This window comes from Psittacula echo (assembly GCF_963264785.1).
Source record: "Psittacula echo genome assembly, chromosome: 2".
In the NCBI taxonomy this organism is placed as follows: domain Eukaryota; kingdom Metazoa; phylum Chordata; class Aves; order Psittaciformes; family Psittacidae; genus Psittacula; species Psittacula echo.
Genome location: NC_137737.1, coordinates 59,736,470 through 59,757,656, shown reverse-complemented (window position 1 = coordinate 59,757,656; position 21,187 = coordinate 59,736,470). Strand labels below are relative to the sequence as shown.

The 21,187-nt window shown below is 46.6% G+C and overlaps 1 protein-coding gene across 2 annotated transcripts in view; it reads left to right on the top strand.

Annotated features, from left to right (window-relative positions):
- Positions 1-21,187, top strand: part of SETD2 (SET domain containing 2, histone lysine methyltransferase) — a 49,767-nt gene that overhangs the window by 18,849 nt on the left and 9,731 nt on the right. The window contains exons 8-13 of one of the 2 annotated variants that reach the window (XM_080611543.1): positions 153-279; positions 1,782-1,916; positions 2,569-2,697; positions 5,456-6,094; positions 15,815-15,863; positions 16,411-16,591. In XM_080611543.1, coding sequence (XP_080467669.1) covers positions 153-279; positions 1,782-1,916; positions 2,569-2,697; positions 5,456-6,094; positions 15,815-15,863; positions 16,411-16,591 — 1,260 coding nt within the window. Of the gene's footprint in view, positions 1-152; positions 280-1,781; positions 1,917-2,568; positions 2,698-5,455; positions 6,095-15,814; positions 15,864-16,407; positions 16,592-21,187 lie in introns of both variants that reach the window. The other variant, XM_080611542.1, reaches the window with a different exon arrangement.

The following is a 21,187-nucleotide window of genomic DNA, read 5'->3' as shown; positions in this document are numbered from 1 at the left end:
GCTTGAGTTTTTAGTAGCCTCAAAATCCTTGCCATGCAGTGAAGTTCCTGTCGCTTTCTTCCGAGGATGCACTGAAGAGTAAGGGAAAATAACTTGCTGTGGATGGGGTTGATGTGTTATTAAACTGCTCTGTTGCTTGTGCCCACCAATAGCAAAGAGGCTCAGAAATGTTTCTGCGGCTCAGCCAACTGCCGGGGTTACCTGGGAGGAGAGAACAGGGTCAGCATCCGAGCTGCTGGAGGGAAGATGAAAAAGGAGCGCTCCCGCAAGAAGGACTCGGTGAGTCTGAGTCTCCCTCCTATGCATGTTCTTATTCATTTCTAAGAGCAGCAGCAGCCAAGGGCTGACTCCGGGCTTCATCTTCTGTATGAGAGTCTTCAGGTCACCCCTGCAGTCATGTGTGATTGGTGACTGTCTCATGATGGCGTTAAGGTTCTGTCTTTTCCATGGATGTATTTGTATCATTTTATTTCACAGGTGCCCTCAGTACTTGTGTTTTCTTGGAGCTTTAGTTAAATCTGTTTCTTTCTCTGGGTCACTTAGCAGCAAGTCCCATCAGAGAGGGACTTTCCCAGGTACAGTATCTGGTCATCAGTACTGTGTGCTGCTAAAAAGCATACAAAATTCTACCTGGTTTATGTTGCATGATTTCTGAATGTTGGTGAAAGGCAGGCAATGCCAGCTTCACTTTTCAGGATGTTACCTGAAATTTGACAGCTGAGAGGGCGCAGATGTTTGCCGTCTCCAGGCTGGGATGTGAAATTTGAATCTCTTAACTGCTGTGGCCTAGGGGCAAGACAGCTTCCAGGAGGAACTTGTATGAACATGTGTCACATTTATTCTGGCTTCAGTTATAGTTGTGTTTGCAGATGGATGTGAATGAAATATGTAACTTAAATCCAGACTGGTTTTCTAGTCTTTTTATAGCTTTTCATGCATGTAATCCTTCCCAAGTGGTTCTGTGAACCAGCTCCCCATACTGAATTGCAGGGATGGATTCACATGGTAGATGTAGGAAGCTGTGCAGAGAAGTTTGAGCAATGCAATCTAATGGAGTTTTTTCCTGTGTGGGCTCTTTTTGCTTCCTACAAAATGTAGTAGCTCTGTCCTTGAAGATATAAAACTCTGTTCCTACCGGTAAGATTTGTTACCTGCTCTTTTGGGAGAAGCTGCCTTTAAAAGTGCTAGCTTCATTTTTATTTCTGTACTGGAGCATCAGGAAGCCTTAAAGTTATTTATAAGTCCTTTATGAGGTATCTTAAAATGCTAATTAGTGGCACTAAGCAGTAGGGTAAATTATGAATGATGATATTTCAGTCCGCATGAAGAGGAATGTTCCTCTGGTTGTAAAGATCATAAATACCCATTAGGTATTTAAAGAAGTAAATCTATTGGCAATTAAGGATAATCTCGTAGTACACATCTGTTTTCCTACATGAAAAGATAAACTTGCCACTGGAAGTATTTTGATGTGTACCCCTGGAATTTCCTCTATGCAGTGTTAGATGTATGCATCTAAATCATACCATTCCTTTGGGAAAATGGATGTTGGAGTCTAGGGATTTCTGCCTTTGGCATATGTGCTAGCTAGGACAACCCGCCATAATAGGCCAGATAAAAAAACCCCAACCATGCTGAGTCAAATTAAAGCCGGGCTTCTTTTCCATATGGGCAAATTGCTCAGGAGAGGCTTCTCTTGGCTCTCAAAGATTGTGTCTGCCATCACGTAGGGTGGCACAAGCCTGGTATGACCTGGAGTTGTTTCTTTTTGGCTGTGGTAGGTGGACGGGGAGCTGGAAGCGCTGCTGGAGAATGGAGAGGGTCTCTCCGATAAGAACCAAGTTCTCAGCTTATCTCGGCTGATGGTTCGGATTGAAACGCTGGAGCAGAAGCTCACCTGCCTCAAACTCATCCAGGTGAGGAAGACCCAGCTGAAGCAGGGGGACCCACATCCTCTTTAAGCTATGTCCTTGGAGCTCTTGGTGGACGAAGAAGGGGAGTGTGGGAGAAAGGTGCCAGCAGCCCATGTGTGAGACAAGCAGTTCTGCTTGAAAGATCCCATGATTTCCACCCTTTGTTCATTTTATGTTTGATGGAACTTGGCCTGGGTGGTGATGCAAAATGCCCATTTCTAGAAGTAAATGAATTCTTTATATGTAAGGGTTTAGAGAGTAAATGCGTAGTTTGTCAGCCTAAAATCACAGTTGTCTTCTCTCCAAGATCACCCTACATTTTAACCTCTGTCTGAGTACAGATGAGCTGCAGCCAGGTTTCTGTGCCATCCCTTATCATTAAGTTTTACTCCCCAGTCTGAGCTGTCCACCAGGTAATGGTTGTAACAGTTCTGCTGTCTGTGTTACTGCTCCCAACCCAGTAGTTATGGCCACTTAAACGATGTTAGATATGCGCTGGTCTTGGCTGGTGCCTAGTTCTGTCTTCTGTGATGAGTTTGACAGGTAACATAAGCCCAGTTGAGCAGTTATCCATGTTAGTCTGGGGAAATCAAAGCGTGTTTTGCCTGTAAGTCTCTGGCCATTCCCATGAACTCTCTTACTGTGGCTCATCCAGAACACGCACTCGCAGTCCTGCCTGAAGTCCTTCCTGGAGTGTCATGGCTTATCTCTCCTCTGGATTTGGATGACGGAGCTGGGCGATGGAAGAGGAGGCAGTGCTAACAACCTGAAGTTGCAGTTGGAGGTCAGTAATTCCCTTGGATCTGAAGCTTTCCCTCGCAGCTTTAATAATTGCTCAGAAGCATGGTGATTTTATTATTTTTTTTAAATACATGTATTATATGCCAGGTGTTCATGAAAACAAACTTTGGTATCCTCAGAACTACAGCCTTAAAACTTGTGCTTTAAGGGAGATCCTTGATATATATGGAAATAATTTGCCCTTGTGGTTTTTCTTAGATTTCTGAGTTAGGAACATGAGACAAACTTAAATAAAGATCATTGCCATTACTGTTTAATTCCATACTAAACCACACAGAGAATTTGAGGTATTGACAGTCTGAAGTGGAGCGTGTGTATTTCTGTTTTCTATACACACTTCGCTGTTGCACGCAAAAATACATCTGGAAGTTCCTTTAATAAAGACACTTCTGCAAGAAGGTTGCTATGCAGTTTGGAGAGGCACACACAGGCCCACATCCTGAGCAAGACAGCAGAAGCTGTGTGAGCTGTAGAGCTCAGGGCGCCTCTTCTCCTGCTGACTTCTCCTTTGGTTTTCAGAAGCAGTGGCAGTCCTTCCCAACACAGCTTCCTTAGGCCAGCATGATTTTTCTCCAAGCTGATACTTTGTATTTCTGAATGAGTTGTGTCCTACCCATGCCTTTCTCTTCTTTAACACTGTAGCTTAATCCTTGAATGGTCCAAGAGTGGTTTGGGTTGGAAGGGACTTAAAAGATTATCCAGTTCCAATGCCCTGCCATGGGCAGGGACATCTTCCACTAGACCAAGTTGCTGCAAGCCCCATCCAACCTGGCCTTGAACACTGCCAGGGATGGGGCAGCCACAGCTTCTCTGGGCAACCTGTGCCAAGGCCTCACCACCCTCACAGGGAAGAACTTCTTCCTCAGATCTCATCTCAATCTCTCCTCTGTCAGTTTAAAGCCATTCCCCCTTGTCCTGTCCCTACCTGCCCTTGTCAAAAGCCCCTCTCCAGCTTTCTTGTAGTCTCTTTTATGCACTGGAAGCTGCTCTAAGGTGTCCCCGGAGCCTTCTCTTCTCCACGCTGAAAAAGCCCAGCTCTCTTCAGCCTGCCTCCATAGCAGAGGTGCTTCAGTCCTCGGAGCTGCTTCAGTTCAGCTGATCCCTTAGTAAAATGAGCACTGTTGATGTCACAAGATGAAGAGCTTCCTATGTGTGCTTTTCTGAGCCTTCAGCTCTTGGAGTGGGATGAGAATATTTGAAGGTTTTTGGAGCCCAGATCACTATGAGGTCTAGTAAGATGGCTTCTGCGCTTCTCTCTGTGCTGCTGGTGGTTAGAGGGATAGGAGATCTGTTTGCTCTGCAGTGTGTCCTGGGGAAATGCCACCAGTTCCACCTCCTAGTCTTTATCTGTCCTTTCTAAGACAAAGTTTTGGCTGTAATACCTGGAAAACTTCAGTGCATGGGGTTTGGGATCTCTGACGGTAAGTTAGAGCTTGTTGTCTTATAGAGTTTGAGTAGACCTACCCTTACTTCATCTCCATTGTGCTGTGAAGAGCATGTTGTTGTCGATTAGCCATGCATGTTGTGTGCAAGGCATGGATTTGGCAGGTGCCTCCAGTTTTCTCTCCTGCTCATGCGATGTGGCTTTTCAGTACTTCCAGCCAAAGCAGAAGTGCTTAACAGCCACTGAGTGAATGTATCTCTTGCCGCAGTGCATCACTCCTGTCTTGCTGTATGGAGAGGCACTGCTCCTGAGTCTGCAGAAAGATATTTTGAGACCAAATCTACAGGGACTGACTTAATCTGTTGCAGTAACTGCTTTTAGAAGGGAGCTGTTCCCCTTTGGGACTGCAGTATTTTCTTCTTTGGGGTAGATAGGATCCATCCCACTTTATACATGTTGAAACTGTTGCTCCGAGAGAGTCTAAAGTCTGGATTGTTGTACATACAGTGCCTATCCTCCTTGCTCCCTGACATACAGGTGCCATGGCATTGCAGAGCTGCAAGGTAGCTCACCTCTAGCTCATCTTTGACTCCTAGCTTTGGAGAAGTCCATGGTCAGGTTAAGGTTAGACTCTGTTTTCCCCTGGAATAGATTCAAGCATTTTAACTTCATTGTTAAGGCTGCTAGCTGCAGCCTTATATTTTGGCACAGTTAAATAATCTAGAAGTGCCATCAGTATCAGAGATGCTCGCATTGTCTTGTGGTTTGGAGGTCCCCAGTTGTCCATATCTCTTTGTGCTTAAGGTTTAGCTCCATGAGCAGCAAACTGTCTCCTTTCCACTGACACCAGTAATGCTCCAGCTTCTGCTGCAGCACATGGCATCGCTGTCAAGTGAGGAAAAAACTTTCCTCACTTGTTTGCAATTAGTTTGCAGGCTTTTTTTGGTCAAACTGTTCTGTTTTGAGTGCTGATCCATCTTGACATTTGTGATCAGGTTTTCTTTCATAGAGCACATCTAAATGCTGCGTTGTTGTGTTGATTGTCCTAGGAAAGTGTATGGCCACTGATAAGTGCTTGAGCTCTTTGAAATCAGTTTAATTGCAACTAATTGCTAAATTAGTTTAATTGCTAAATGCTCACTCTTTTCCACACGCTTATGGTCTATTTGCTCTCAGCAGCAGTTCACTGCTGCAGTTTAGCCTTGAGGAGGGACATCGTTATTCCTGACCCATGACTTGTCGCTATCATTTTGATGTTTCACTTACCTTTTTGTTGAGAAAAAGAAATTGTTCCAACTTGGAGATGGCTTTAAATTCTGGTGGCTCTAACAATGTGATTTTTTTTCTTTGCAATTAGATTATGAAGACACTAGAGCTCCTGCCTATACCTACCAAGAACATGCTGGAGGAGAGCAAAGTGCTTCCCATTATTCAGCGCTGGGCTCAGACCAAGACTGCTGTCCCACAGCTCAGCGAAGGGGATGGCTACTCAAGTGAGAACACCTCACGGGCTCACACACCGCTCAACACGCCAGATCTTTCCACCAAGCAGAGTGGAGAAGGTGACACTGACACCCCCAAGAAGCTGGTATTTCGGAGGCTGAAAATTATAAGTGAAAACAGCATGGACAGTGCCATCTCAGATACAACCAGTGAGCTGGAAGGGAAGGAGGGCAAAGAGGACCTGGACCAGCTGGAGAGTGCCCCGATGGAGGTGTCAGAGGAGCATCAGCAGCAGGACATCAAAGCTGTCATTGATGTGCCGGTGGAGAGCAGCAAACCCCAAGCTGCAGAGCTGGAGGTTGAGCCTGAAGCAGAGATCAAAGAGAGCAATGGTGCGAAGCTGGAAGAGCCCATCACGATGGAAACACCATCTCAAGACGAAGAGGAAGGTGTATCTGACGTTGAGAGTGAGAGGAGCCAAGAACAGACTGACAAAATTGTGGATGTGAGCGATTTGGCTACCAGGCTGCTTGACAGCTGGAAGGAGCTCAAGGTAAGAGGCACCTATCTGCAGCCACACCACCTCCGTTCTTGCTAAGGAAAATGCAGAGTTGTTTGCGATTCGGTAAAAACAGGGTTGAGTTGTTGTCCTGTTGGTAAATGTTTGGTAACTCAGATTGCCTTTTCTACACAGAAGGGCTTCTCTGAGTGCTTTCTATATATCTCCTTTTGTTGCAAACTGCCCTGTATGTGACTTTGAGTAGATTTCCAGGCATCGGAGCATTGCAAGCTGAAAACAGCAGATAATTCAGTTTGGGCACACCACAAAGACACCTTAGTCATGAAGTTATTTTTTAGGCTGTTCAGGGGGAGGACAGCTCTAAGGAATTGAGATTCTCTTCCAACCCAAACCATTCTGTGAAATGCCACAAGCATTTTTGGTTGAAGTGGCCCAGTATCTGTCAGTATTAAAACAAATTGATGGACTATCTACTCCTTACTTCAATTATTACAACATCATCAGCATTTCCTGTCCTGTTAACATCTGCTGTTCATCTGCAATGTATAGAGCCTCCAGATCCTGGTCTGCTGGCCATATCGTGTTCTCTCAGTAGTAGTCGTGTGGGTTAACCAGTTTGCAGCTGGTCTTTAGACCAGGTAAATACTCAGATTTGTGGGTGTTATTTGAGCCTTTAAAGACTGCTAGAGTATGCAGATACTCATGGTTTCGACCCCATCAAGGTCTTCCTCAAGCAGATAACCTCTTTAAGAGAAGAGCTTGGTGGCTGCAAGCTGCCATCTCTCTTCCAGAATCAGGCACGTGGCTCTGTGCAACACAGGTGGCCAACTTGGCCGCTCAGTCTTCAGCTGACAGCTTTTTTGATGGGCCATAGGATGACGTTCCAGTAGCTCAACACTCAACAGTTCAGGCATTTCCTGGGGTGTCTTTATGTCTTTGGAAATCCCTTGCCCATCTACTGCTTTTGGAGCATTATATTCCTTGTATTTGAGAGCAGCAGGGGTGGGAGCCTTGAAGTTGCTTTTATGCTTTAATAAGTATAAAAACTTACACTTATTTGTAATCCTTATTTGCTGAGGATCCAACAAAGGAATCAAAGGCATTGCCGTGCTTCTGGCATGGTGTTGGCTTGATGGAAAAGGTCATGGAGGATCTTCTGCCCTTTTCTTAATCAAGTGTCTGTCCAATTTTAATTACTGGAAGTGGTCTTTAAGCAAATTTACTTTTTATGATGCAGCATGTAGCTAAAGAGTTGATTTGCCCATCAAATTTGATAATGAGCAATTATTTAGAAGAGGCTAATAAAATTGGTGGGTGTTACGCATACTACGACGTCATGCGCAGGTGGAGACCGCAGCAAGCTTTGCACTGTTCAGCAGCCATAGCTACAAACATCAGCATTTATAAAACGTATCTAGAGAGTCACGTAAGGCTTAAAAGAAATCTTACCTTCATCTCTGAATTTTTCAGAAAAATCAGACATTTGCTGATTGTTGGCTAGATTTCAGTTTGTAGACTCTTAAAATTTGTGCGGGCCTCGTGGTTTTCTTTACTGAAGTGACACTGTCAGGTTGAATTTATGGTTAAATTGAAACAGCATCCTTCTCATCAGTTGCTAGTAGCTGGGATTGTTTAAACTGAAAGCTAAGTCAAGTCTTAGTCCTACACTGCTTTGCAGATAGATTTGCCTTGGACTACCCAGCCACAGTTTTATGTTGGTTCGCTTCCAGGATGATGTGCTGTGGTGGTTAGACTTGAAACAGCACAGAAGGTATGTTGAAAACCAGTAATGAAGAGTGTAAAGCTTCATCAAATGAGTGACTCCTCCGAAATAGTGGTCTGACACCAAACTTGATCTTAGGGTGTCATTTTATCACCAGGGCTTGTGTTTTCTTTTGAACTTTGAGGAGCTCACCCTTGGCTATCTACAGTTCAGTCGAGTTGCGGAGTCACAACTTGTCAGTGTTGCTATTTGAGGTGTGGATTCACATCTCTGTGTACTTACTAATTAACACCAGGTCTTTATAAAGGATGCTAATAGCCCGATGCAGCACGCATGTCTGGTCGTAGGGGTGGGGTTGTATCTCTCAAGCTTTAGCTTTGTAGTAAACCCAGCGAATTGAACCCCAAAAAGCAGAATCATGCCATGGGTCTGTGAAAACTCATTTCTCTCACACAAGGCATTTTTGGGGAAACTGTGACCTGGGGCTCCGTTCTGTCCTAGACGTTATCTTGGCACTAAGAGTTAACTGCTTCTGTCCAATTCTCACCTGTTAAGATGCCAGGTGCCACCATAGCCCAGCCCAGAGGTGGCCGATGTCTAAAAGAAAAGACTAAGCTGGCAGAGCATTGCTTTAGATGGAATGCTTTAGAACCCAGTCACGCCAGCGGCATGAAAGCCAGGGCCTTTTCCAGCACTTCCAAGCTTTTTAAAAGCTGTTTTTGTTTTGAGTGGTGGAACATCTGCAATAACTGGCATTGGATGGGGGGGTGGGAGGGTCTGAAACCTCGTAACTTAAGCTATGTCCTCTCCAGTCCTGCTGATGACCCCCTTGTAATTTCAACCATTTCCATCTAGCTTCTCAGGGCAGCAAGGAGCTGACCATGTGTCTCCTTTTCTCAACTCCATTTTCAACTCCGTGCTGAAGAAGGGAGAGGACATAGCGTGCATACGGTGAAGAAACGGGAAGATGGTTGGGAAGCTGGATGATGCATGAGCAATATAATAGGTGAAAAGAGGACAGAGGTGGTTAACTCATTGATGCCGACGTTATTTTGGTGTGTCCATTGCCGGCAATGGACGTCGCTCCGGGAAAATCCCAACTCCTGGCATGAAAGGATTAAGTGAGCTATCTTTTTCTATACCTCTATACACAGGACTTGTAAGTCCTCAGCTTACAGGGCTCATACACTCTGACTCCTTACCCATGAGGAGTGTTGGCCACTGCTACATACCCATCACAGCACACACTCACACTCCCCAGTGGAGTAAGTTTTCAGCCTGGGCTTGTGCACGCTGTTCCTGCCCTCCGAGGAAGCAGTGCATATCTTCTCCCATGCTGAAAACTCACTCTGAGTGGCAAGGGCTGGTTGGTGTACACAGGTGGTGGTTCAATGTGATTCTTCCAGGCACCTTAGCTCACTCCAGCCAGAGGATTGCGCTCAGGTAAGGCTCCGTGGACTGATCTGTACAGCCAGACCCATGATGGAGGCAACACATGGTGCTATGGCAAACAGACCTGGTGCTCTGCCCTCTTGGCATCACAGGAGCAAGTGTTAGGGTCAGCTTACAAAGCGTAGTAGGCTTTTCTCAACATCCTTTTGATGGCTTATGTTTCAGTAGCTAAGGCTGATGGACAGGAGAGCAAGTTTGGCTTCAAGTGTAGCATGTGCTTTAATAGCATTGGTGTTTTAGGGTTGTCTGGTTTTTGGGGTTTCCTCACCATTTATGCTGAAGCAGGGCCTTGGGGTCCCGCAGCTCTGCTACCCAAGTTGTAGGCTTCTTGTGATGACCCACTGCACATCTGAAATGTGTCCCATAGGGAACCTGCGTGCTCTGCCAACTGACTAATGCTGTGTGAACACAACCGGCATGGCAGTGCTGGCTGCTGCAGAATGTCCCACTGTGCTAGTGTAGTTTGGGCACTGCTCTGCTGCGGATGGAACTGAGTTTTTGGCATCTTCCTCCACCCCTCAAGGGCAGAGGATGGGCAGATGATGTAAGTTATAACAAATTATAAGCCTTGTGGTGAGGGAGCAGGTAGGAGTTGTAGTTGTGGGGATCCCCAGTCCTTGCCCTTGTGAGTTGGAGAAGACCTTTTTAATTTCAGAAAAACCTTTTGAAAGAGCCAAGTATTTTGGGTTTAAAAGGTTTTGGCTGGGCACTTGTAGCCTCACAAGTATTTAGCAGTGACTTGGGAGTTCAAGGCTGAAGTGTTACCCCAACTTTGGCCAAGGTGGACTTTCTCTTTTGCAATGAAAACTCCCATTCTGTGAGCTTAATCATCAGCTTGAACAGAGATGGAGATACCAGAGCTTGGGTGACCCAGGCAAACTGAGCCTTTGTCTTCCTCTGAGATAGTCTTTCCAAATCACATCTGATACATCTTGATAGGACAGCCCTGCCTGTCTATAGGATCTACCTATCTGATACATCTTGATAGGACAGCTGCTCTTGCCTGTCCCTTTTCCTAGACAAGCCGTCCTGGAGTGGCTGGCTCCTGCTCCAGCACACACATCATGTGCTTTAATTAGGAGGCTTATAATTTGTTATAACTTACAGCAAGAAATCGTTTGCAAAAACAATAGGCGCTGGTGAGCAGCCAGGCTGTTGTTTGTGGTGGTTTTTTTGGCCTTCAAGCTGGGATGTCATGGCATTAGTCCTTTCTCTTGCTCTCCTCCATCCCTTGGCATCATGCTGGAGCTTCATGCTCATGCAGAAGGTGTGGGGAGCTGCAGAGGGAAGGAGGTAGGGAAGCAAGGAAAAGGAGATCCAGCTCTGGCTGGTGAAGCATTTGGTATCCAGCCTGGTAGAGGACAGATTAGGCTGCATGGCATTTCTTCAGCAAATTAATGACTTAAGTTCAGAAAACTACAGAGCAGAGTTAGGTGGGACAACATGGTCTGCAGGTTGTCTTGGCTTAGAGCATGTAAGCCCTACCAAATGTGGTGAGCTTTGGTGGGCTGCAGGCGGCTTTCCAGAGTAATCCCCTTGGCCTTAGGAGAAGCGTGCCTGCTCCCTGTTTGAGTGGCAGAGGTTTTGAAGCACGGGTGTGAGGCCGGATTGGTGTAGAAGAGCAGTCACCCCTTTGCCAGCTGTGCATCTGTTGGCACAAACACAGCCTCCATCCAGTTGCATCGTTGTTTCCCTGTGCCCATCGTTGGTGTCCATTGGTCTTCTCCAGTTTAGTCCCATTAAATCTGAAATAATAAGCAGCTAAGGGGCAGACATCTGGAGAGCATTTTCTTAGGCACAGTCTTCCTTTCCTACCACTTTGAGTCTTGAGACTGTTCTGCAGCTCTTTTGCTCCTCCCAAGCCATGGATGATTTTGTGTCTGCAGCTGGACAGCCTAAATCCTGGGGGATTTTTAGTTTTCAGTTCTTCTCTTTTTGTTCGTAACAGACTTACACTGCTTTTCTTTCTGTATTTAATTTTCTGTGCAACTCATTAAAAACTGTTCTGGAAGGTAGAGAGCCATTTGGACTCTGTTAGTGGCGGTTGCATTGATTTAGCAGTTATGCATGCTCAAAGCCAGCAGCTTCCGTTTCCAAAAATAAAATAGGCTTTTCTTCGGAGTTCCCCCTGGCTTGCGTCTGGTTTGACCACCATCTGGTTTTCATGGAGCAATTTTGACATATTCCTCCGTTTGTTCCTGCTTCAAAGACTCTGCTGCCTCCCTTCTTCACCAGACTGATGGTAGAGGCTCTGCAGCCCCTTGAGTAGATCTGTAGCTGCACTCCAGCAAGATGTTGCTTGCTCTGTGCTTCATAATTGTCTTACATTTTGAGCCCCTTGGACCCTTGTTAGGGCAGTACAGTTCGATGGGGTGGATCCTGCCATTTTCTCCCTCAGTGCCTCCTGTCGCTGTTGGCACAGCTGCATCTTTCAGAGGAAGATGCTCCTACCTAGGGAGGGCACATGCTTTCTTTCTCCTTGCACATTCAACCATCATTGACCTCGAAAGATTAGACTTAATTATCTCTGTTGAGCTGAAATTGCTGTATTTCTTAGCTGCACTTTGAATCTTCTGCTGTAGCCAGAGCAATGTATGGCTGGAGTGAACAGTGCTGTGTTTATCAAATCCACTTACCACAAAGTGGCCCCTGTCCTCGTTCTATTCCCACTGACCCTTTTTTTCTCTATTTTCCCATTGCACATCCTCCTATTTAATGGGACAAATCTCTTAGGAGCTGAGAAATGTACTCCAGCGTAGCTCTTCCTTACACTTGCCTGCTTGTCCTTTAGCTGTCCTGGCTGGTTCATCCATCATAGAATCATAGAATGGTTTGGGTTGGAAAGGACCTTAAAAGCTCATCCAGTTCCAACCCCCTGCCAAGGGCAGGGACTACTTCCAGTTCGCACTGTCCCACCTCTCCAGCCTGTCCAAGCCCCTCTGGATGACATCCCTTCCTTCCAGCATGTCATCTGCACCACACAGCTCAGTGTTGTCTGCAGACTTGCTGAGGGTGCACTTGATCCCACTGTCCATGTTATGTCGTGGTGGCTCCTCATCACACCAATCTTCGCTGTTGATGGGACCAGCCCTTGGGCCAGACGTGAGGTGGTTTTTTGAGCATGCTGCTCTGTGGTGTGTCTGAGAATGAGCTTTTTGGAGGTGATGTGACAGACAGAGAAAAATGAATACAGAAAACCTGTTGTTCGTGGGTGCTTTTGGGTCTGCAGAAGCTGCCCTCATGGTCCGCTCCTTCCCGCACAAGGCAGTAAGAGGCAAAAGCGTCCCTGCCACTGGACAGCGAGTAAATAGCATTATATTGGCTTTATTATCCCAAGTGGGTCTTTGTGCATCCCTCCCCACCTCAAACAGTGAGCTGCTGCCTTCTTTGCATTTAGTTAAAAACACACTGGATTTGGGGTCTTTTGATCCATAGCAAACATGTAAATAAATAAGTAACAATTTAAAAAGGGCATGTTTACAGACTCTCATCACAGCATATGTATCTGCAGCTGCTTCAGACTGCATGTGTTTGCTGTGTTGTGTTCATACGCCATGAAAAAGCAAAATGAGTATTTAAAAAACTAAAAATCTTGGCTAAACTTAACTTCTTTTTTATAACCATCATCAGCACTTTTGAAGTGGTTTTGTCTTGTGAGCAAAGACCCCAGCGGGGTGTCTTATACTTTCATTTATTTCACCAAAGGAAAACATAGTTTCTTAGCCCACAGGGTGCATTTTTTCCTAACACATTAAGAGGGGCATTCTCAAACCTGGGATCTCTTGTTAAATCCCGTGCTGGAGTTGGACACATAGCTAGTGAGGGATGCAGTCGGGTGCAGCTGGGCAGCCCAGCAGAGACACCAGTCAATTAATCTAATAAACCATTTAATTTCCAATTAGCTCTAAAAAAATCAATGGAGATTTTATGTAGAAGATAAACAATATCAAGGTTGAGAGTCAAGTCAAGGTAAAGCTTTGTATGTCTGACTGTAGGGAAGCTGTAAATACGCAGCTAGAAGCAGCCTTCATTCACTCCTCCAGTAACATTTCAGTACATCTTTTTCTCCTCTCTGTCTCATCCATGACCCAAATTAAAGGGTATTTTAGTGCCTTAGGGAAGGTCCTTAGTATTTTTCCCGTGAGGTGCAGTCAGTGAATGTGGCATCACATGGAATATGAAGAATTAATGCTGTTCGGAGGATCTGATGGTCATGGACTTGGGGAGGTGGCATTGCTGAGGTTTTGGCTTTGGGAGAGTCAGTTGATTTAGATGCTAGAAGATCACAAATGCTACAAGTCATGAGTAATAGCCTGTGTTTTAACAGTGCTGGGGGTGGGATGTAGCGCAAACGGGGATCAAAACCAGGCAGGGGCTTGGTGGCCCAGCAAAGGCTGGGTTTGGGGCTCTTGGAGGAGGTGCAGAGGTGCGTTGGGTGCGCATCACAGAATCGTAAGAATAGTTAGGGTTGGAAAGGACCTTAGAATCATCCAGTTCCACCCCCCTGCCATGGCCAGGGTCACACTAAACCGTGTCATCCAAGACTCCGTCCAGCCTGGCCTTGAACGCTGCCAGGGATGGAGCATTCACAGCTTCTTTGGGCAGCCTGTTCCAGTGCCTCACCGCTCTCTCAGTAAAGAATTTCTTCCGTATATCTAACCTAAACTTCTCCTGTTTAAGTTTTAACCCATTACCCCTTGTCCTGTCACTACAGTCCCTAATGAAGAGTCCCTCCCCAGCATCCTTGTAGGCCCCCTTCAGATACTGGAAGGCTGCTATGAGGTCTCCACGCAGCCTTCTCTTCTCCAGGCTGAACAGCCCCAACTTTCTCAGCCTATCTTCATACGGGAGGAGCTCCAGTCCCCTGATCATCCTCGTGGCCCTCCTCTGGACTTGTTCCAACAATTCCATGTCCTTTTTATGTTGAGGACACCAGAACTGCACACAATACTCCAAGTGAGGTCTCACGAGAGCAGAGTAGAGGGGCAGGATCACCTCCTTTGACCTGCTGGTCACTCTCCTTTTGATGCAGCCCAGGATACGGTTGGCTTTCTGGGCTGCGAGCGCACACTGCAGCCGGCTCGTGTTCATTTTCTCATCGACCAACACCCCCAAGTCCTTCTCTGCAGGGCTGCTCTGAATCTCTTCTTTGCCCAACCTGTAGCTGTGCCTGGGATTGCTCTGACCCAGGTGCAGGACCTTGCACTTGGCATGGTTAAACTTCATCAGGTTGGCATCAGCCCACCTCACAAGCGTGTCAAGGTCCCTCTGGATGACATCCCTTCCCTCCAGCGTATCAACCGAACCACACAGCTTGGTGTCATTGGCAAACTTGCCCTGCGTTGCTTGAGGCCCGCAGTGCTCATGAGCACCCAGGTGGTGGCTGTGGTCTCAACAGCTCCTCATTCCTGTCCCTGCCCCTGTGAGTCTGCTGCCCTGTGTCTGGAGGGTCATGGCTTGGATTGAGCTAGGGTGGGCATGGCAGCACACTGGTGGTGCCGAAAGGAGAGGATTTCCAGGGAAGAGAGTGCTACCAATGCCTCTGCATCCCGCACCTCTGCTCTGGGCTCTCCTGATCCCATTTTCTTACTTCTGCCTGTTTTGATCTATCTCGAACACGTAAATAAATAAGAACAATTAAAAAAGGGCCTATTTACAGGCTCCTAGTGCCTCTTGGTACTGGAATAGCCCACAGTACACATGGTAGCGTATTTGTAGATGCTTCAAACTGCAGGTGTTCATGGTGTTGTGTTCAGACTCCACAGAATAAGTATTTTTTTAAAAGTTAGAATCTTGGCCAAAATTATTTTTAACTTTCAGCAGCACTTTTGAAGTGGTTTTGTCTTGTGAACAGACCATAACGAGATTTACTCTACTTCCATTTTTTCACCAAAGGAAAATGTATTTTCTTAGGCCAAAACATGGGGCTTGATATCTTTTTCTTAGATATATATATATATATGTGTGTATTTTTCTTAGCTAAAAGGTGGCTATGAAAAGCATCCAGGCACATGGGGGCTGTGTAATGGATGGGAAAAGTGAGTTTCTGTGGTAGGTTATCTGGGACATGCTTCTTCCATGCATTGTCCCCATGCCTGATGCTCAGGCATGATTTTCCTGGATAGAAAAATGCTGCTTTTCCTTGATAGAAGAAAGAATCATAAAATCACAGAATGGTTTGGGTTGGAAGGGGCCTTAAAGCTCATCCAGTTCCAACCCCCTGCCATGGGCAGGGACACCTTCCACTAGACCAGGTTGCTCGAAAGCCACATCCAACCCGACCTTGAACACTGCCAGGGATGGGGCAGCTTCCCATCCAACTGAAACCATTCCGTTCTATGATTCTATGATTTATCAAACACAAAATGCTGATCAGAGGCAATATATAGAAAGCACCGTAATGATTTACCTAAAACCAGGGCTTCGTGTCAAGAAACACGATTTTACTGTTTGTTTTAAAATTATAATTGAATTGTTAAATTATTAGTGCTGTGTTATGATTCTTGCAGCCCTGTAGATATTGGGGTTGTTCTTGTGAGTAGCTGTAATGCTGACCCTGCTTGTTGTTTGCTTTGCAGGAGGTGTACCGGATCCCGAAGAAGAGTCAAGCAGAAAAGGAGAGCAGTGGTATGTATTCACATTTTGCTGTGTATCGCTCTGCTCTTAAGAAACTATTTAATTTTCCCGATCTAGGATGTCAAGAGGTGTTCTGTCTGTGTGTTCCTACTCCTTGAAAACGGTTTCTTTCAATAGGAAAGATAATCTTACTGGGTGTTGGGAAATGTAGCCCTGAGGCTGATACGGGGCAGTCTGTAACTTGTTTCAGTGAAGACTCTGTTGACTGCTGTTCTGTTGTTGGGGGAATTCCTGTTGGACACAAGAAGAAAAATTTTCACCATGAGAACAATCAGCCGTTGGAATAACCTCCCCAGGGAAGTGGTGACTCCCCAGCATTGGACTGAGATTGGGCTGTACACGCTGCTGGGCCATCTCATCTGGGTTATGCTTTGCCTAAAAAGGTTGGACCAGATGATCCTTGTGGTCCCTTCAAACCTGGGATCCTAGGATCCTGTGGTTCTACGACTAAGAGAAGCCACTGAAACTGCAGGAAGAGGGAGCTAGAAATACTCTGAATTACAACAGTTCTCTCCCTTTTATCCATGTTCCCCAGCAGCTGACCGTGGGAGAGAGACAGCCGGCCCCAAGGACCAGACTCCTGCTCCAAAGAACCCCATCCTGAGCAGAGAGCGGGATCCCGAGAGGCAGAGCCAGAGTAAAGAGAAGAAGAGACGGAGGGACTCGATGTCCCCTCCGTCCTCAGCGTATGAGCGAGGAACAAAGAGGCCGGAGGACAGGCAAGTTGTCTGGCAGCAGTGGTGGCAGGGCTGAGACTGCTGGACTGGAAGCATTGGATGTGTGGTAGTCCTGGGTCAGAACATTGGGAAAAATGGTCCTGGTGATCTCTGGAAACATGCAGGATGGGTAAGGGAATTTTTTGCCTGGAGGAATCCTGTGTGCCTGGTGAGATGCATTCCCTGGCTTCTTGCTGTTAGGTGGCCTTTTCTCTTGGATAACCTTTGTCTTCAGGCATGTTCTGGGAATTAGGTGGATGTTGACAGGAGTTATATCCAGCTCTCATGCAGGAACAAGGGATGTAGCCCTCCTAATGCAAAGAGGTCTTCTGAGTCCATCAAAACCCATTGCCTTCTACATCCCCTCTCCTGAGTACGTTTGGGAATTATTCTAGACTTAGAATCATAGAATCATAAAATAGTTAGGGTTGGAAAGGACCTTAAACTCATCCAGTTCCAACCCCCCTGCCATGGGCAGAGACACCTCACACTAAACCATGCCACCCAAGGCTCTGTCCAGCCTGGCCTTGAGCACCGCCAGGGGTGGAGCATTCACAGCTTCCCTGGGCAACCCATGCCAGTGCCTCACCACCCTCTCAGTAAAGAATTTCTTCCTTATATCCAATCTAAACTTCCCTGTTTAAGTTTTAACCCGTTACCCCTTGTCCTGTCACTACAGTCCCTAATGAAGAGTCCCTCCCCCACATCCTTGTAGCCCCCCTTCAGATACTGGAAGGCTGCTATGAGGTCTCCACGCAGCCTTCTCTTCTCCAGGCTGAACAGCCCCAACTTTCTCAGCCTGTCTCCATACGGGAGGAGCTCCAGTCCCCTGATCATCCTCGTGGCCCTCCTCTGGACTTGTTCCAACAGTTCCATGTCCTTTTTATGTTGAGGACACCAGAACTGCACACAATACTCCAAGTGAGGTCTCACAGGAGCAGAGTAGAGGGGCAGGATCACCTCCTTTGACCTGCTGGTCACTCTCCTTTTGATGCAGCCCAGGATACAATTGGCTTTCTGGGCTGTGAGCGCACACTGCTGGCTCGTGTTCATTTTCTCATCAACCAACACCCCCAAGTCCTTCTCTTGCAGGGCTGCTCTGAATCTCTTCTCTGCCCAGCCTGTAGCTGTGCCTGGGATTGCTCTGACCCAGGTGCAGGACCTTGCACTTGGCATGGTTAAACTTCATCAGGTTGGCATCAGCCCACCTCACAAGCGTGTCAAGGTCCCTCTGGATGGCATCCCTTCCTTCTGGCGTATCAATTGAACCACACAGCTTGGTGTCATTGGCAAACTTGCTGAGGGCGCACTCAATCCCACTGTCCATGTCACTGACAAAGATGCTGAACAAGACCGGTCCCAACACCGATCCCTGAGGGACACCACTTGTTACCGGTCTCCAGCCAGACATTGAGCCATTGACCACAACTCTTTGTGTGCAGCCATCCAGCCAGTTCTTTATCCACCGAGTGGTCCACCCATCAAATTGATGTCTCTCCAATTTAGAGACAAGGATGTCGTGTGGGACAGTGTTGAACGCTTTGCACAAGTCCAGGTAGATGATGTCAACTGCTCTGCCCCTGTCCATCAGTTCCGTAGCCCCATCATAGAAGGCCACCAAATTGGTCAGGCAGGATTTCCCCTTAGTGAAGCCATGCTGGCTGTCACCAAGCACCTCCTTGTTTTCCATGTGCCTTAGCATGCCTTCCAGGAGAATCTGCTCCAAGATTTTGCCAGGCACAGAGGTGAGACTGACTGGTCTGTAGTTCCCTGGGTCATCCGTTTTCCCCTTCTTGAAAATGGGGGTTATATTTCCCTTTTTCCAGTCATTGGGAACTTCACCTGACTGCCATGATTGTTCAAATATGATGGACAGTGGCTTAACAACTTCATTCACCAGCTCCTTCAGGACCCGTGGATGGATTTCATCAGGTCCCATGGACTTGTGCATGTTCAGGTTCTTAAGATGGAAGTTAGAAGAAGCTTATGCATGTAGAAGAGCTATCAGTGCACAAGTCAAGCAGGATTTCTAAACCAAAACAACTTCCTTAACCAAATCAATATGCCTCAAAATCAGTGAGTGCAAGGGAAGTGACCCAGGTAGGTATAACCTTGCTAAGCTGTTTCCACATCTCCTGCCTTCCCCTGGGTATGGTGGCATCATGCTGCACTGGCTGGGAAGCCAACTCTGAAGTTGTAAAAACCTTGCAGTGACCAGCAGGTTGAGGGAGGGGATTCTCCACCTCTGTTCTGCTCTGGTGAGAGCCCCCCACTGCAGTCCTGCATCCGGCTCTGGGGCCCCAACGCAAGAAGGCTGTGGAGCTGTTGCAGCAAGTCCAGAGGAGGCCACAAAGATGCTCTGCTGTGGAAACAGGCTGAGAGAGCTGGGTTTGTTCAGCCTGGAGAAGAGAAGGCTCCGAGGACACCTTAGAGCAGCTTCCAGTGCCTAAAGGGGCTGACAAGAAAGCTGGAGAGGGGCTTTTGACAAGGGCAGGTAGGGACAGGACAAGGGGGAATGGCTTTAAACTGACAGAGGGGAGATTGAGATGAGATGTGAGGAAGAAGTTCTTCCCTGTGAGGGTGGTGAGGCCCTGGCACAGGTTGCCCAGAGAAGCTGTGGCTGCCCCATCCCTGGCAGTGTTCAAGGTCAGGTTGGACGGGGCTTGGAGCAACCTGTTCTAGTAGAAGGTGTCCCTGCCCATGGCAGGGGGTTGGAGCTGGGTGTTGATTCTCTTCTGACCCAAACCATTCGAGGATTCTGTGATTTTTGCTTTGTGTTTGTTTTTTGTGGGCGCTCTGTTGCCCCACGGATTCCCACCTACCCTGCAAGTGATGCATACAAGGGAATGTGGGGACTTCAAATTTGCTTACATCTTATTACAAAAAGGCTTTTTAAGCACAGGTTGTCTAGGGAAGGCAGGCACAAAGTCTGTAAGCTCCAGTGAAAGTGTAAAATATCTTAAATTGCAGTGCACACAGGTGCTGACTATAAAGTAGAAAAGTAACCATTTTGTGTTGTGTTAGTGTGAGTTGTGCCCTTCTGCATTAAATACTTCTGCTAACCAGGTCTGATGGGATGGGTGTTTAGAAGAGTAAGGGCTAGATAACTGAAATACAGACACCTTTTGTCTTGGTGATTTGGCCAGTTCAAGGAACAAGCAATAAGAGAAAGTATTTTTAGCTGTTACCTGTTCTCCCAGATCTTAAGTGAGAATCAGACTGGTTCAGTGACCCTGGCAGCCCCCCAAAGCTCCTTTTCCTGTAGGTTCAGACCATTGCTTTTAGAGCGCCTGAGCCTGTGCTGGCTCCTGGGGTTATTCCCTAGGTCCCGAGGAGCATACAGCCAAACCCTCCTGAGGCCAGAGGAACGATAGAGGTGGCAGTTGTGGCAGGGCTGGCCCGAGGCAGTGCATGAATTAGCGGCTGCTTGTTAGCAGATACCCATTTTCCGCCCTCAGAAGTTGCTTCTTAAGAGAAGGAAAGCATTTCATGTCTTGCATTTCAGGGAGACCTCAAATCATGTTAAAGGCAGTAAGAATACCAAGGAATTTCCTTTAAAGAAGTCAGTTTTCTGCTGTCCCTCTTAAATAGGATCTAAAGCCACTTAGTAATTAGGGAACAATTGGTGGTGAGTCAGCCAGACGAGGAAACTTTTGTCCTCTTACTGAGCTGTGCTGGGAAAGTTTAAAACATCTGGGTTAAAAAAAATTTGGATGTAAATCTATACTACTGTAATTAGCCATTTGGAGGATGGAAACATCACTGAGGTCTGGAGATGGAAATGGAGCTGAGTAACAGCGATGTGTCGAGAGGTATGAAGAAGGATGGAATAAATAGTGTATTTTTTTGTGTTACTTTAAACAAAGCAAGCTCTTTGGTGGGCAAGGAGTTGCCCACTCTGGCTCTTCCCTCCTGTGGCCATGTCCTTGTTGGTGAGTGGTGCTCACAGGCGGAAGGACTGGGGTGCTGGCATCCTTCTCCCTGCTCGATTGTCCCCTTTGTGTTCGTTCCATGAAGGGTTTAATAAGACATAATAATAGGTGAAGAGAGGAATAAGTACACGAGTGTCGCTGGTGCGCTCGACACTAAACCAGCCCAAACCATTCTATGATTCTAAGCCCTCAGTTTTCTTCTGCCCATCCCTTCACGGCGGCTGCTTCTTGTGTAAACTCTCCAGGCAGCGCAAGGAAATGCTTTAATTATTGAAATCGAGCCCTTCACATCAATGAGGTTCACATTAATGGATCCTTGCGGCTACTCTGGGAACCCGAGGAAACATCTTAAGTGTATGTGTTGGTAGCAATGTGCTTTTGATATGTAAATGGAACGCATGAACGTTGAGTGACTGTATAGACAATATGCTGGATGCTTTGTAGAATCCATTATATAAGAGCTGCAAAGCATTTTTGCTTGTAATCCCTATTTTACCACACTCATAACTTCTCAAAATACCCACCTTTGATCTGAAATTTTCCTTGGTTGAGGTCTGATCAAAGTCCTTAGGCTTTTTTTTCTTTTCTTAGGCTTTTTTTTTTTTCTTAAACTCCTTGGAAAAATCCCTCCAGCTGCCCTGCATCTCGGGATGAAAATTCTTATTTG